Genomic DNA, 17726 nt, shown 5'->3' with positions numbered 1-17726 from the left:
AATTATGATATCCTCTTCCAAAAAACTCATATTCCATTTTAAAAAATTCTCGTTCTCCTTAAAAAAAAAAAAGACGTCATCTTCCAAAATAAAAATTCATATCTCCTATTCCTTTAAAAAAAAAAAAAAAAAAATCTCCTCTCCTTAAAAAAAGAATTGGTGTCATCTTCAAAAAATTTCATATCTTTATTCCTTTTAAATGTTTTCCTTTCTTCTTTTAAAAACAATTGATGTCATCTTCAAAAAAATTCTCATATCTGCCTTTTAAAAGAAGTCCATAAAACTAGGCATGCCATGAAAAATAATCCTCCTTACACAAGCTGAAAATCCTTAGTTGAAGAGAAGGGTCCCATCTTCCTCCAAGTTCAAATATTTGAAACTAATAGCCCTGCAAATTGAGCTGGCATACTAGAAAACAATGGCAGGAGTGAAGATATTAGAGTTTTGGGCAAGCCCTTTTGGTTACGGAGTGATTTGGACTCTAAAACTCAAGGGCATAAACTATGAGTATATAGAGGAAGACCTTGGTAACAAGGGCCAGTTGCAGTTACACCACAATCCAGTTCATAAGAAGATTCTGGTGCTTCTTCATGGTGACAAAGCAGTAGCCGAGTCCCTTGTAATCCTCGAATAATTCGAAGAAACATGGCCAGAGAATGTACTGCTGCCGACAGATGCATATGAGAGAGCCATGGCTCGGTTTTGGATCAATTTTGGAGAATCAAATGTAGGTTTAACTCACTAATCTTGTTTTTATTATCAATTCTTATGATTTAATTTCCGAATCTTTTGCAAGACTGAAATATATGAAAGCTCTCCATCTAGCTTTCATAGCCCATTTCTTGGTTTCAGTCATTTGTGAAAGTATTCATTAGTGAATTTCTAATTAGCTATCTGTAAAAATTTATTGAAGTGATCCAAAAATTAGCCATGATACTTTTTAAAATTGAAATCTCCCATTAATACATATGATTAAAATGAAAAGAATTTGTAGACTTTTTAAATCTTTTTTTTGTTTTTTGAGAGATGAGCGTATTGTGCAGCCTGAAGCTTATCTTTTCAAGAAGACTTCTTTCAAGAGCTCGTTCTGCTCTGATACCATGATAGAAACTGAACTGAAAACCGTGTTTTTCATTTCATCTCTTGAATATAATAGCAACATCATGGTTTTTATACCAGTTGAATCTACTCTACTATACAGTTGTTCTAACTTCCTTGGGTTGTTGTAACTAACTGGGAGCTGAGTTCTTGATCAGTTTGGTTTGGTTTGGGAGAGCTGGAGCTTGGCTGTATTCTGTTTGGCTATCACACCCTAGCTAGGTTTGGAATTAAGGAATTTGGAGAGGAAAGAGGAATCAAATTGAAATCTCCCATTAATACCTATGATTAAAATGAAAAGAACTTGTAGACTTTCTAAATCTTTTTTTTCCCCCTATTTTTAATTAATTTAATAACTATAATTTTTATTCATATTTGAGATCACCGTACTCTTGTTTTCAACCATGCATTCAATTCTAAATATACATGTTGCTAATTTCTTCTAGAGTGCCACTTTTTTTCAACTCTTTAAATCTGCTGCTGGGGAAGAGCAAGAGAAGGCCATAAAAGAAACAGTGGAAATACTGAAAATCATAGAAGAGAAAGGCCTTGGGGATAAGAAGTTTTTTGGAGGGGAAGCTATAGGACTGGTGGACATAGCATTTGGTTGGCAGGCTTACTGGTTTGAGGGCATAGAAGAAGTCGTAGGCACAAAACTGCTGAATTCCACCACATTCCCTCGATTGCATGCATGGATTCAGAATTTTAAGTAGGTTCCAGTGATCAATGAAAATCTTCCTGATCGTCACAAATTGTGGGCACACGTGAAACGCTTTAGGGAGGGTTTAATTCAATAAACCCTTCCAAATCGAATTATGAGGATGGAGACTTTGTACCAAGTTTTCAAAATACTTCCTTTCTTGTTACATAGAAAGCTGTGTGATAAAGCTTTAAAAAATAATACTCTAATTACTCTATTTGTTTTATTATAGAGATAGTGACTTGTGAATGTGTGAGTGTTTAGCAAGGTTGGCAATTTCGGACAAAATTCCTAAGTGTCCCCTAACTCGGCTTTCCAATTCCTTTTCGGACTACTTGACTTTGAAGACTAAGACTTTGCTAAGAGGCCGAGGTATGTAGCTGAGTGTGTGGTGATTGAATGTGAGTCAACTCGGTTTTTAATATTTAAATATGTTAGAAAGTTGGGAGAAATGGTTTTTGGTGCAAGACTTTTATTCCCCTATTTCTGGATCAATCTAGGTGCAGGGGTGGATCGATCCAACTAATTTTTTTTAGATCAAATATTAGCCATTAGATTAAGGGCTTCTTTTTATATTTTAAAAAAACAATCTTCTCTCATTTTTTTAGGCAAGGACTGCAGAAAACGTGAAGAGAGTATCCACTCCATGTGTTCTTCATTTTCTCATCTTGTTTTCCTAATTTGGGGTTTTTGATTGCAAAGAAAATCCACTTCTCTTAATGTTTTCCAAACTAGTTTTTAATGGATTTTCTTGAGCAATAAATGGGTTGATTCATTCCTTCATTCATATCTCAATCTCTTATTCTATTTGGGTTTGTGCAAAAACCCATTTTCTTCTTGTGTGGATTCAAGAAGAGGTCGTGATTGAGCTTGGTGCGGACTCCAAGTGTGCTCCGAAAGAAGAAGGTGAGAAGCTGAAAGTGAAGGTACTAGTCAAGTAGTCTGGGAAGGATTGGTTGGCTTGAGCTAGGTAAAACCTTGCACTCAACTTTTATTCTTCATAATGGAGTTTTCAATTGGTGATAGGTCTGTAGTTTTTTTTTTATCTCTTTAGAGGTTTTTCACATTAAAAATCTGGTGTTCATTGTCTATTTCTCTCACTCTACACTTTGATTTATTTTCTGTTTTTGATATCATTGATTACTTGGGCATACATATTGAATGGAAGAAATATGAGGTGATATAAGTGTGATGATCCATGGAATATCTTTAATATTTTTTCTGTTCATTTTGTTTAATGATATCATGGAGTCAATTGATATGAGTTGAGGAGATGATTGTTCTTTTGATTTATTTTTGAGTGTTGAAGCATTTGCATGTGTTTTGCATTTATAAATTGTTGGGAGAGTGTTGATGCATTCACTCTTGCTTGTGGATGTTATGCTTTGTTGAAAAGTTGTTGGAAGAGAAGTTTCTTAACATTGAGATAGTCTAAGGTTAGGTAATCTTTGTTGGGAGAATTTTTAAATTGTTCTACAACACCTATTCACCCCCCTCCTCCCCCCTCTAGGTGTAGTCCATCATTGAGATTCACCTTTTCACAATGTTTTAAGTGTTATGTGAGGCTACTAATTTTCTTTCTATGATTAATGAATCTAACTTTTGATGTGGATATATGATCTAGTAGGGAGCATTCCATGTATGTGAGACTACTAATTAGTGTCAAAAAGGAGAAAAACAAAAGAAAAACAAAATTAAAAAAAATAATAATGTTTTATTTTTTTTTCATATTATCCAAACATGAGAAATAGTGTGAAAAGAATTCTATTTTCCTTGGTTTATTAAACTTTGGTAGTAGCCTACCTTCAAACCAATTTCTTACCAAGATCTGAATTTCAAGAAATGATATGAAATAGTTTCATACAATTTTCCTTGGTTTATTGAGCTTTGGATGGTAGTGTGCCTTCAAGCAAATTTCTTAGAAGGCCTTAGGCACTTGTTATCAAAGTTCAAGACAATCACTAAAAGCAAGAAGATTGGTTATTGAATGTTGAAAGGAGAAAAGCAAAAAACAAAATACAAAAGATAATTATTGAAGACCTTCACTTATAAAATGAGAGAAGCACTAAAAGCAAGAAGATTGGTTGTTTAATGTTGAAAGGAGAAAAGCAAAAAGACAAAATGCAAAAGATAATCATCAAAGATCGTGATTTATAAAATGAGAAAGGCACTAAAAGTAAGAAGATTGGTTGTTGACCGTTGAAAGGAGAAAAGCAAACAAAAACGAACAAACAAACAAACAAAATACAAATAATAGTCATCAAAGACCTTGACTTATAAAATGAGAGAAGCAAATGCAAAGGAAGGAGTCCTTAAAGTCATCCTAGAAATAAAAAATCATTGAGAATGAAGGACAGCTATGCACACTTCACAAGCATAAAAAAGACATTAAAGATTTTAACTTTGTTGATTTATGGATGTTGTCTCTCATTTCTTGAGGTTTATAATATTTATTTTAACTAACCATTAGTTGGTTTTCTACCACTTAAAATATTTTTTTTATTTTTTATTTTCAAATAGTAGTAGAAACAAAACAATCTTGAAAAGGGAGAGAGTTTCTATAACATCAACAAAGTGATAGGTATATTTACCAATTAAAATAATATCTTTCTTTAGGAAAAAATTTTCAAAGAAACTAACCCTTAACATATAAGTGAATCATTCAAAGGGAGAAAAACAAAGATAGGGAAAAACAATTCCTTACCTTGACAAATGGAATGAAATCCTTTCAAAAAAGAGAAAAAAAAAAAAAAGTCTTATAGAGAGAGGGAAGTCCTACTAACTTCAGGTCATTGATGGCTGCTAAGATATAGAAAAATATTGATTAGTTTAATGTATTAACATATCAATAATCTTAAAATTTCATTCAAACTTCTTTTCATTTGACTATCATTTTGTCATGAATTGAAATGATTTCATAGAATAAATATGCAACTAGTCTTTAATATGTTGTTATTATATACTTCTAATTTTACTAAAAATTTCAAAATTTTCTCCCCTAGAAATTGTTTGCTTAGTATGTTTTATCTTATGAATTAATTTAATTTTTTTTCTACATTTGCTTTCATCTTTTTCAGTTCTTTTGGTATTTCTCTTATTAAAATTTTATGTTAATAAATATAGTACAAACAAATTCATAATAATATTATTTGAAGAAATACAGTAGACAATCTACATGCATGATGAATGCATTTTAAGTTCTTTTTGGAAATCCTATGTTTTTGTTATGCCACTTGATATATATATATATATATATATATAAACACCTTCCAAATGGGAAAAAAAAAGTTTTATGTCATACTTTTATCCATCTATTTTCTTAGCTAGACTTCAATATCTTGAGGTGAAGAAAATTTGATATTCTTATTAGTACCAAATAAAGCATAATTGCACTTTTATCATTTTGCACCAATGATTGAAGGATAAAAATTAAAGAAAAGGAGATGATATTTCTTTGTTTTTTTAATTTTACAAGCATCTATTTAAGAAATTCCTTATATGATATCATTTTTTTGAATCATTTGAGAACAAACAAGGAGGATCTTGAATGAATGTCAAATGAACCCATTGTTACTAAGTACAAAATAATAATAATAATAATAATAGTTAAGAAAAAAGAAAGGGTTGTAGAAATGAAGAATATATAATTCAATACCAAAAGATGAAAATAAAAGAGGAATTAAGATAAAATATCACATTACTATATATATATATGCTTGGTTTTTTCTTTTTCTTTTTTTGATGTGAATTTCACTATCTTTCAATGTGAAAGGACATTGAGGTCTATTAACCTTTTGTAAATGGTTTGCCTTCATACAAACTTTTGTAGCATTGGTTATTATTATTATTTATATATATATGAATTTCACTATCTTTTAATATAAAAGGACATTAAGGTCTATTAACCTTTTATAAATAGTTTGCTTTCATACAAACTTTTGTAGCATTGGTTGTTTTTTTTATATAAATTTCACTATCTCTCAATATAAAAGGACATTGAGGTCTATTGACCTTTTGTAAATAGTTTGTCTTCATACAAATTTTTATAGCATTATTTATTATTATTATTATTTTTGTGTATTTCACTATCTTTCAATGTGAAAGCACATTGAGGTCTATTGACCTTTTGTAAATGGTCTCTGCCTTCATACAAATTTTTGTAGCGTTGGTTATTATTATTAATATTTTATATAGAATTTCACTATCTTTCAATATAAAAGGACATCAAGGGTCTATTAACCTTTTGTAAATAGCATTATCTTCATACAAATTTTTGTAGTATTGATTGTTTTTATATGAATTTCACTATCTTCAAATGTGAAAGGACATTGAGGTTTTTCAATCTTTTGTAAATAGCCTATTTGGAAGACCATTGGAAATTTCCTACCAATAATTATAAGAAATAGTTCCATAATCAAAGCCTAAGCGAAACACCAAACTAAAATGTCAGGTATATTAGAAGTAAAACATCAAAATGAATAATCAATTATGAAGATATGATCAAAATGAGTTTTTTTTTTTTTTGGCATTTCTCTGATTAAAATTTTATGTTAATAAATATAGTGCAAACAAACCATAATAATATTATTTGAAGAAATATGGTGGACAAGCTACATGCATGATGAATGCATTTTAAGTTCTTTTTGGAAATCCTATGTTTTTTGTTATGCCACTTGATATATATATATATATATTTACTTTAACTACAAACACCTTCCAAATGGGGAAAAAAAGTTTTATGTCATACTTTTATCCATCTATTTTCTTACCTAAACTTCAATATCTTGAGGTGAAGAGATTTTGAAATTCTTATTAGTACCAAATAAAGCATAATTGCACTTTTATCATTTTGCACCAATGATTAAAGGATAAAAATTAAAGAAAAGGAGTGATATTTCTTTGATTTTTAATTTTTTTTAATAAATTTTATATAATTTTTACAAGCATCTATTTAAGAAATTCCTTATATGGTATCATTTTTTTTGAATCATTTGAGAACAAAACAAGGAGGATCTTGAATGAATGTCAAATGAACCCATTGGTACTGAGTACAAAAAAAAAAAAAAAGAAAGTTAAGAAAAAAGAAAGAGTTGTAGAAATGAAGAATATATTATTCAATACCAAGAGATGAAAATAAAAGAGGAATTAAGATGAAATATCACATTACCATATATATATATATATATATATATATATATATATATATATATATATATATATATATATATATATATATATATATATATGCTTGGTTTTTTTTTTTTTTTTTTAATGTGAATTTCACAATCTATCAATGTGAAAGGACATTGAGGTCTATTAAGGTTTTGTAAATGGTTTGCTGTCATACAAACTTTTGTAGTGTTGGTTATTATTATTATTATATATATGTATATATGAATTTCACTATCTTTCAATATAAAAGGACATTAAAGTCTATTAACCTTTTATAAATAGTTTGCCTTTATACAAACTTTTGTAGCATTGGCTATATTTTTATATAAATTTCACTATCTCTCAATATAAAAGGACATTAAAGTCTATTAACCTTTTATAAATAGTTTGCCTTTATACAATCTTTTGTAGCATTGGCTATATATATTTTTATATAAATTTCACTATCTCTCAATATAAAAGGACATTAAGGTCTATTGAGCATTTGTAAATAGTTTGTCTTCATACAAATTTTTATAGCATTAGTTAATATTATTATTATTTTTATGTGAATTTCATTATCTTTCAATGTGAAAGCACATTGAGGTCTATTGACCTTTTGTAAATGGTCTCTGCCTTCATACAAACTTTTGTAGCGTTGGTTATTATTATCAATATTTTATATAGAATTTCACTATCTTTCAATATAAAAGGACATCAAGGTCTATTAACCTTCTTTAAATAGCATTATCTTCATACAAATTTTTGTAGTATTGATTGTTTTTATATGAATTTCACTATCTTCAAATGTGAAAGGACATTGAGGTTTTTCAATTTTTCAATCTTTTGTAAATAGCCTATTTGGAAGACCATTGGAAATTTCCTACCAATAACTATAAGAAATAGTTCCATAATCAAAGCCTAAGCGAAACACCAAACTAAAATGTCAGGTATATTAGAAGTAAAACATCAAAATGAATAATCAATTATGAAGATATGATCAAGATGAAAGTAGCTGGAACTATTTCTTCTGTCCGTAACATCCGACACGATACAGCAGGTGGATATCTCGGCTCGGAGAGACATCAGCCTTTTTGGAAAATATTCCGTCTACATCGGCTGAAGGGTCTATGAGCAGGTTTTTTAAGTGCTGTGGCCGGCCGATGTGGGATACCACCTCTTACCGTTAAAAAAAGATTTAAACTTTGAGTGCTGTGGCTGGTCGATGTGGGATTCCACCCCTTACCTTTAAAAAAGAGATTTAAATCGTTAGTGGAAGGATGGGTTTGAGAACCCATGACCTCAGGCATTGCGTGAGCGCAGCACGCCACCGACCTAACTTTGTTAATATTATAATGTAATGCATGACTTATACAATGTTTATTTATGTATATTATATTAAGATTCTCTTTTATATATATATATATATATATATATATATATATAGATATATTATAAATTATGTTACATATGCATAAATTAATATATGTTTTTTTGTATATATATATAAATGAACAAATTTTAATTATCATATGTTTGGTATAATAAATAAATATAAAATAACCATATATAAATTTATAAATAAAATTGTCAATATTTTAAAATAAAAGTACTAATACTTTTATCATAATTTTTTAATGTCATTAAATACATCCAAATTAGATATATTTATATAATTTTTTTAAAAATTTTAATTATTATTTTTGAATGTTATAAATTATATCATACATATATCGATTTTTTTTTAACAAAAACAATATCAAAATGTTTATTATTATTTCTAATATTTATTTTTTTAATTATTTTAAATATTTCTATGATTTTTTATCAATTTCCATTTTATCGATATTTTGTGTTAGAATATCCACCGATATTTCCTTATATATCCCAATATATATATAAAACCTATATATTGATATATCTATAAAAACTTAATATTTTTTATAAAAATTATTAAATAAAGATATTTCATAAATTTAAATTGTAAAAATATCAAAATAAATATTACAAAGAAAAGGAACTAAATTAAAGAAGGATGAAGTTGTACAAATATAGGAACTAGAGAGAAAAATAAAATTACAAAAAATAATGAAATATTACATTTGGGTGTGGAGGGAAGGTTTGCCTTTTCTACATCAATCCAACTATTTTTTAATGTGAAAGTCACAGAGCTCTACTTTGACGTGGATTTCCAACAAGAATCTAATAAATCTCTTAGAAAGATGATAGAATTTTCCCATCAATATCTATAACAAATAATATTATCAAAATACTTAAGTTGACGGAAAAAAATTAAGTATAAATGATTAATTAAAAAGGAAAGCAATATTACTTAGTCTTAATTAGGGATTTCTCATCATCATAGGTGCCGCGCACAAATATTTGTGGAAACAAAAACTGAAAACAACACCTTCCATGAAATTTCATTTCAAAATATTAGAATTCCTTACCTCGATTCCATCCACCCAGTCAACGAGACCTCTGCTACCCACCGCCTCTTCTTCAACACCTTCCCCACCATCTTCTCTGCATCCCTTAATGCAGTCTCCAACACAAAGGGAATGGAGAAAGGATCTTCCCCAACCAAAAGGTAAAATATGTGTTTCTCTTAGAATCTATATACGAAGAAATTTCTCAAAGAGGGCTTTATATATGTTTTTCTTTTCTTTTACGACTGCAGATGAAGCTTTTCAGCTGAACCTCCCTCCCAGCTTGGATTTTTGTTCATGGTGAAGAGGTCTGGAGCCAATAGTCATTGAGCATCCAAGGACCCTCCAAACTCCCTTGTAATTTTGGTTCAAGCCATCCAAAAATGGCTTCTTCCAGCACCCATAGAGCCTCTTCTTCGACTACTTCTATTTCTCGTAATTATGATGTGTTCTTGAGTTTTAGAGGTGGCGATACTCGCAAAAATTTCACTGATCATCTATATACCACATTGACTGCATCTGGAATTCAAACTTTCAGAGATGATGAAGAACTTGAGAAAGGAGGAGATATTGCATCTGATCTCTTGAGAGCTATAGAAGAATCGAGGTTTTTTATTATTATTTTCTCAAAAAATTATGCTTACTCCAGATGGTGTTTAAATGAACTCGTAAAGATCATTGAACGCAAGAGCCAAAAGGAATCAATGGTTCTACCAATTTTCTACCATGTGGATCCATCTGATGTACGAAACCAAAGGGGAAGTTTCGGAGACGCACTTGCCTACCATGAAAGAGATGCAAATCAAGAAAAGAAGGAGATGATACAAAAGTGGAGGATTGCCTTGAGAGAAGCAGCTAATCTATCTGGATGCCATGTGAATGACCAGTAAGTATGAAATTGTTAACAAAATCTAACTTTCATTTCTATAATTTTCTCTAAAGCAAATCATATTTAAGGTCCCAATCAAGAAGCAAATCATGAAATTCTCCACATTCACTCGTTTCCTGATTCCTCTATGGAAATGCAAAATTAATTGGCAGGCTAAAAACAGAGTCTTTGCAACATTGGTAAGTTAATAAAACCTAAAGACAAGTGAAATTGAGGAATCATAAGCAAGTTGTTTGTGAAATAAAAGTTGAAAGAAGGCATTAGCTTGTTCATAGAGGAGTCCTACACATTGCTCTAACAGTAAGAGTACTGAAAATTTGCAACTTGGCACATTAGTAGTTTGATACTTACAAATTTTGAAGCTTAAATATGTAAGTAAATTGGCTTGACCCCTTTCTTTTTCATTCCATTGCTACTAATTCAATAATATTGGGCATGGCCATACACGACTAAATTTATTATATTTTGCAACTCATTCTAACTCATCATTTTACTTAATTTATATGATTGGCAGGTATGAGACTGAGGTTGTCAAGGAAATTGTTGATACAATCATTAGAAGATTAAACCATCAACCTTTAAGTGTGGGAAAGAGCATAGTTGGAATTGGTGTTCATTTGGAAAAATTGAAATCGTTGATGAACACTGAGTTAAATATGGTTAGCGTCATAGGGATATATGGAATTGGTGGGGTTGGCAAGACTACTATCGCCAAGGCTATTTATAATGAGATCTCACATCAATATGATGGTAGTAGCTTTCTTATAAATATCAAAGAGAGATCCAAAGGTGATATACTTCAGTTACAGCAAGAACTTCTTCATGGTATCCTAAGGGGAAAATTTTTTAAAATAAACAATGTTAATGAAGGAAATAGTATGATAAAGAGGTGTCTAAGGTCCAATAGAGTTCTTGTTATTTTTGATGATGTGGATGAGTTGAAACAACTAGAATATTTGGCTGAAGAGAAAGATTGGTTTCATGCAAAAAGTACAATCATCATTACATCTAGAGACAAACACGTGCTTGCTCAATATGGAGTGGATATACCATATGAGGTTTCAAAATTAAACAAGGAAGAAGCTATTGAGCTCTTTAGTTTGTGGGCCTTTAAACAAAATCGTCCCCAAGAAGTTTATAAAAACCTCTCATACAATATCATAGATTATGCTGATGGCCTTCCGTTAGCACTTAAAGTTTTAGGTGCTTCTCTTTTTGGAAAGAAAATAAGTAATTGGGAAAGTGCACTGTGTAAGCTAAAAATAATACCCCACATGGAAATTCACAATGTACTTAGAATAAGTTTTGATGGACTTGATGATATAGAAAAGGGGATATTTTTGGATATTGCATGCTTTTTCAAAGGAGATGATAGAGATTTTGTTTCAAGAATATTGGGCCCTCATGCAGAGCATGCAATAACAACTCTAGATGATAGATGTCTCATAACTGTTTCAAAAAACATGCTAGATATGCATGATTTAATACAACAAATGGGTTGGGAGATTATTCGTCAAGAATGCCCTGAAGACCCTGGAAGAAGGAGTAGATTGTGGGATTCTAATGCCAATGATGTGCTAATAAGAAATAAAGTAAGAGTCAAATGCATAATCTTGTTTATATGTGTGTATGCAAGCTTCAATACTATTATTATTTTTTCAGAAATTAGTCGTGTGTATAACTCAATTAAGTCGAATGCATCTTTTGTTTCACCTACTCGTCTTATATTTTTCAGGGGACACGAGCAATTGAAGGACTATTCTTAGATAGATGTAAATTTAATCCATTACAGATTACTACAGAATCTTTCAAAGAGATGAATAGACTTAGACTGCTTAATATCCATAACCCTCGTGAAGACCAGCTATTTCTTAAAGACCATCTTCCAAGGGACTTTGAATTCTCTTCTTATGAGTTAACATATCTGCATTGGGATGGATACCCTTTAGAATCTTTGCCAATGAATTTTCACGCAAAGAACCTTGTTCAACTCGTATTAAGAGGCAGCAATATAAAGCAAGTTTGGAGAGGGAATAAGGTATTGTTATTATTAATTAGTTACAGTTTAATTTTATATTCATTTTTAACGTTTATGTAAATTCATCTATTGAAAAAAATTGTTCTGTTACAGCTTCATGACAAGTTGAGGGTTATTGATCTCAGTTACTCTTTCCATCTCATCGGAATCCCAGACTTCTCAAGTGTGCCAAACTTAGAGATTCTAATTCTAATAGGTTGTACAATGCATGGTACTTAAAAGATTGGTGCAGCAGTATTAAAACTACCAAAACTAACTTTGTTTTTTTTTTCCCCCTTTAATCTGGCAGGGTGTGTAAACTTGGAGCTTCTTCCAAGAAACATTTACAAGTTGAAACACCTTCAAATTTTGTCTTGCAATGGCTGTTCAAAGCTAGAGAGATTTCCAGAAATCAAGGGCAATATGAGAAAGCTAAGGGTACTTGATTTGAGTGGAACAGCTATAATGGACTTACCATCATCAATTACACATCTAAATGGTCTTCAAACTCTCCTACTTCAAGAGTGTTCAAAGCTCCACAAAATCCCTATTCATATTTGCCACTTATCATCATTGGAAGTATTGGACCTAGGTCACTGCAACATAATGGAAGGAGGAATTCCTAGTGATATTTGCCATTTATCATCATTACAGAAACTAAATCTGGAACGGGGCCATTTTAGTAGCATACCCACTACCATCAATCAGCTTTCCAGCTTGGAAGTCCTTAACCTTAGTCACTGCAACAATCTTGAACAAATTACAGAGCTTCCATCATGTCTACGGCTTTTAGATGCACACGGTTCAAATCGCACTTCATCAAGAGCCCCGTTTTTGCCATTGCATTCTCTGGTCAATTGCTTCCGTTGGGCGCAGGTATGATTTTGATGTCACACACTAGTTTTATGCAGACTCTATATTTACATGGTGCTTTGGTGCAGGATTGGAAGCACACTAGTTTTAGGGATTCTTCCTACCATGGCAAGGGAACTTGTATTGTTCTTCCCGGAAGTGATGGAATTCCCGAATGGATATTGAATCGGGGAGATAATTTTTCTAGCGTAATAGAGCTCCCTCAGAATTGGCACCAAAATAATGAGTTTTTGGGATTTGCTATATGCTGTGTTTATGTTCCACTCTCTGATGAATCTGAGGACATACCCGAAAAGGAATCTGCACATGGGCCCGAGAATGAATCAGACAATAAATCTGAGGATGAATCTACTCATTCATGGGAGAATGAAAGAGATGATAAATCTGTGGCTGAATCTTTTCATAAGAATGAACATAAACATACACATTCTTGTCGTCTGGAGTGTTTTCTGGGTGCTCTTGGTGATAGTTTTGATTTTCAATTTGTAGATCGTCCCGGCTTTCAATCCACTTGTTTTTGCTATAAAGAAGACAAGGGCGAAGATAATGAGAGTGTATCAGGTCAAACGTGGGTGGTTTGCTATTCCAAGGCGGCTATTCCGGAAATGTTTCACTCTTATCAATTGACTGATATTTTGGCTCGATTTCACATTTATTCTGAAAAAGCCTTGAAAGTGAAGGAGTGTGGAGTCCGCCTAATATACTCCCAAGACCTTCAACAAAGCCACGAGGATGCAGATGTTAGAATATGCAGAGCATGCCGACAGGATGGGACGCTTCGACGGAAGTGCTGTTTTAAGGGCAGTGATATGAATGAAGTACCCATTATCGGGAATCCCTTGGAACTTGATAGCTTATGTCTGCGGGATTGCAAAAATCTTACGAGTCTGCCCAGTAGCATTTTTGGTTTCAAATCCCTTGCAACTCTCTCCTGCTCTGGCTGTTCACAACTAGAGAGCATTCCAGAAATCCTGCAAGATATGGAGAGCTTGAGAAAGCTTTCTTTAAGTGGAACCGCCATAAAAGAGATACCATCATCAATTCAACGTCTAAGAGGGCTTCAATATTTGCTTCTGTCAAACTGCAAAAACCTTGTGAATCTTCCCGAGAGTATTTGTAATTTGACATCTTTGAAATTTCTCATTGTCGAAAGCTGTCCTAGCTTCAAGAAATTGCCAGACAACTTGGGGAGACTACAATCTTTACTTCATCTTAGTGTTGGGCCTTTAGATTCAATGAATTTTCAATTGCCTTCTTTGTCCGGTTTATGCTCCTTGAGGCAATTAGAGCTTCAAGCCTGCAATATAAGGGAAATTCCCAGTGAAATTTGTTACCTATCATCACTGGTAATATTATGTCTGGGGGGCAACCACTTTAGTCGCATACCTGATGGGATCAGTCAACTTTACAACCTAAAACATCTTGACTTGAGTCACTGCAAGATGCTTCAACATATTCCAGAACTTCCATCACGTTTAAGGTGTCTAGATGCCCATCACTGTACATCCTTGGAAAATTTATCCAGTCAATCAAATCTACTCTGGTCTTCTTTATTCAAATGTTTTAAATTCAAAATTCAGGTATGGTTTTCATATATCATTTAACCTTTCTTTTTCTATAGACAAAATTCAGAGGGTAATTTTTGTGCAGGGGCGTGAATTTAGAAGAAGTGTCAGAACTTTTTTTGCTGAAAGTAATGGGATTCCGGAGTGGATAAGCCATCAGAAAAGCGGGTTCAAAATAACAATGAAACTTCCTTGGAGTTGGTATGAAAACGATGACTTCTTGGGCTTTGTTCTGTGCTCTCTTTATGTTCCACTTGAGATTGAGACCAAAACACATAGGATTTTCAGCTGTATATTGAATTTCGGTGATGATAGTGATTCTTTTCTCTTTGATGATCTGCGATTGGAACAAATTTGTGAATGCTGCTATTATGAAGATGCATCAAATCAAGGGTTGTTGGTATATTATTCTAAGTCGGATATTCCCGAGAAATTTCACTCAAATGAATGGAGAACCTTGAACGCTTCATTTAATGTCTACTTTGGTATTAAACCAGTGAAAGCGGCGAGGTGTGGCTTCCACTTTCTATATGCCCACGATTATGAACAGAACAATCTCACAATGGTACAAGGTAGCAGTTCTTCTCATGTGGATTTGGGTGGCCATAGATCAGCTGTACAAGATACCAATGGTACTCATTCTCAGAGAAGCTGTGACACGAGATCAACTGTAGAAGATACGAATACTGATCTGGAGAGACACTGTGATGGCACCACCCTGATTGATGGTATTGGTGTTGATGCCCAAGACCATGAAATGGACCATATGCACAGGTGGCTGGAGCTTCTTTGCAAATTTGTTCATTGGATATGCTGTACAAGACACTAATTTCAAGTAACAGAATTGTTGATGTTGACCAAACATTTATCTCTACTTTTTGGTAAGCCACCTTCCTTTTCTCTTAGTTTCTATTCTATATGCCTTGGTGATTTCAAGGGGTATTCAAAAACCATTTTTATTGGGACCTATTTTAGGTCATTTTAAGGACAAGCTTGATTGCATTGTTAACTTTTTTGAAGATCAAACATTTTGTTGGATAAGTTGGTGCGCATCAAGCTTTGATGGGATATTCCAAGCTGCTAAATACATAATGTCAAATGTCCAACCTCTATCGGTTAAGCTATGGTTATCCTTATTAATCAAGGCAAGTCAAATACTTCAAACCAATTTCTAAATTTCGATTAAAGTCATGCCAATTTGAACTCATGTTTTTGTACTATACATAATTCTTGGTGTAAAGAGAGAATCTCCGAGCTAGAATGAGCAATCAAATTAGGTGGGAAAGAACATTTCAATTACAAGTATCTTGTTTTGGAATACTTTAAGATGCATGTTGGTATTTGTTCCTATGTATTTCAAATAAGCAAAAATATAAAATTATGGCATTGCATTTCTTAACTAAAGCTAATGTTGGGATTGATTCTTTAGTTCATAAGTTATTACTTTTGAAGCATTAAACATTTTGTGAAACTAGCTCATTATAGAAAATTACATAATTTAATGTCTTAACCCCGAGTTTGTTTGATATCCAAGTGGAATATCTCAAGCAATTGAACATGAAAATTTGATATGATTATTGAAAGGCCCAAAACTAGATTGATCAACCCATACATCCTTATTTATTCAGGCTAGTTAGACGGTACAAGGAAATTTTCAATTTTGATTAGACTCTTATCGAGTTGAATTGACACACTTTTTAATTTGCTACTCCATTTTTTTGTTTTTTTTATTTAAATCTCAAAGGGAAAGAGAATGTCAAATTAAGAACGAACAATCAAATTCAAAAGGAGAAGAACATCTTGATTTCAAAATTTTCATTTTAAATGTTTTGAGAGTGGTATATGTCCCTATCTATTGCGAGTTAAAGACAAAATTATGGTATTGATTTTGCTTGATTAAAACCTTTATGGAATTCATTCTTTAATTCACAAGTAATGGATGTATACATCTTTGTGTGAATTATAAGTATATTTAAATTCTTTAGTCACCTTATTATTTGAATATTTTGGAAAGATGATTTAAGTATTTTTATATTTTGTTAATATATGATTTCATATGTGGAAGTAACTTTTATTGATTGTTTGCAATATGATAATTATGAAAACCAATCGACAAAAAGTTTATGATATATTTAATAAAAAAGTAATGAAATTATATAAAATTTTAATATATGGTTATGATCACTTTTAAGTAGAAATTCCTAAAGACAATCAAAATAAGTCCACATTTGAGTGTGAGTATTTAGAAACACATTGGATGAGCTATTCTTATACTCAACTTACAAGTAGAGAAAAGCAGGGATCATAAGTGAACAACCAAAATATGACTATTGATATTCACATAATGCATATATTATAACTTCTTTCTATACTCGTCGGGGTAAATTATGCTATTCTAGAAACGACCTATAAACTAACTAGCGTGTTCATAATATTTAAATAAAGGTAATGAAATTTAAACCCTTATCTAAACAATTAGGAATGCATTCACGAAAAATAAGGCATAAATAAAATTTAAATTCTTTTAATTTGTGGATACAGCCAAGTAAAATCATGGATACAACCACATCTAGATTTTCTTGTGTGTTAAAATCTAGCCATATTAAAAATGTCCTCATGTTCATTCTCATGATCAATAAAAAAAAAACAACTTTAATTATAGGATCTTTTTTAGAGTTGTAATGAACTTTTTGTAATCATGAACCAGTGATGTCATAAATATTTAATTTATATATTATTAAAATTAAAAATAAATTATAAAATTTTAATAAATATATATATATATATATATATATATATATATATATATATATATATATATATTAAAAATAATAGTATTTATTTTATATCTTTAATATTATCAAACTTAAATCATGAGTAAATATAAACATATTAATAATTAAATTTTATAAATAAAATATGTATTACAATAGAAGAAAATTCTTTTATTTATAATTTATTTTACCTATATTACATTATTTTACTTATATTTTTTATATATTAG

General features: G+C 31.2%; 1 protein-coding gene and 1 pseudogene across 1 annotated transcript; both read left to right on the top strand.

Moving 5' to 3' along the window:
• Positions 1–373: 373 nt before the first annotated feature.
• LOC132253716 (glutathione transferase GST 23-like) lies at positions 374–1942 on the top strand (annotated as a pseudogene).
• A 7424-nt stretch (positions 1943–9366) lies between these two features.
• Positions 9367–16131, top strand: LOC100852779 (disease resistance protein RPV1). The gene is made up of 9 exons (XM_010651906.3): positions 9367–9539; positions 9630–10264; positions 10782–11859; positions 12003–12305; positions 12399–12501; positions 12595–13160; positions 13226–14737; positions 14808–15603; positions 15743–16131. The coding sequence occupies exons 2-8, from the start codon at positions 9762–9764 to the stop codon at positions 15549–15551; spliced, it is 4809 nt and encodes a 1602-aa protein (XP_010650208.1). The 5' UTR covers positions 9367–9539; positions 9630–9761; the 3' UTR covers positions 15552–15603; positions 15743–16131.
• The last annotated feature ends 1595 nt before the right edge of the window (positions 16132–17726 follow it).

The sequence above is a fragment of the Vitis vinifera genome, chromosome 5 (assembly GCF_030704535.1).
Source record: "Vitis vinifera cultivar Pinot Noir 40024 chromosome 5, ASM3070453v1".
In the NCBI taxonomy this organism is placed as follows: domain Eukaryota; kingdom Viridiplantae; phylum Streptophyta; class Magnoliopsida; order Vitales; family Vitaceae; genus Vitis; species Vitis vinifera.
The sequence above is the reverse complement of the archived record's forward strand: the minus strand, read 5'-3'. Positions and strand labels throughout refer to the sequence as shown.

Bases quoted from the DNA above. Each gene is read 5' to 3' on its own strand.
- LOC100852779 (XM_010651906.3), top strand. From the start codon at position 9,762: ATGGCTTCTTCCAGCACCCATAGAGCCTCTTCTTCGACTACTTCTATT. The intron at 10,265-10,781 runs GTAAGTATGAAA...TATGATTGGCAG, and splicing joins GGATGCCATGTGAATGACCA to GTATGAGACTGAGGTTGTCA. The intron at 12,306-12,398 runs GTATTGTTATTA...GTTCTGTTACAG, and splicing joins AAGTTTGGAGAGGGAATAAG to CTTCATGACAAGTTGAGGGT.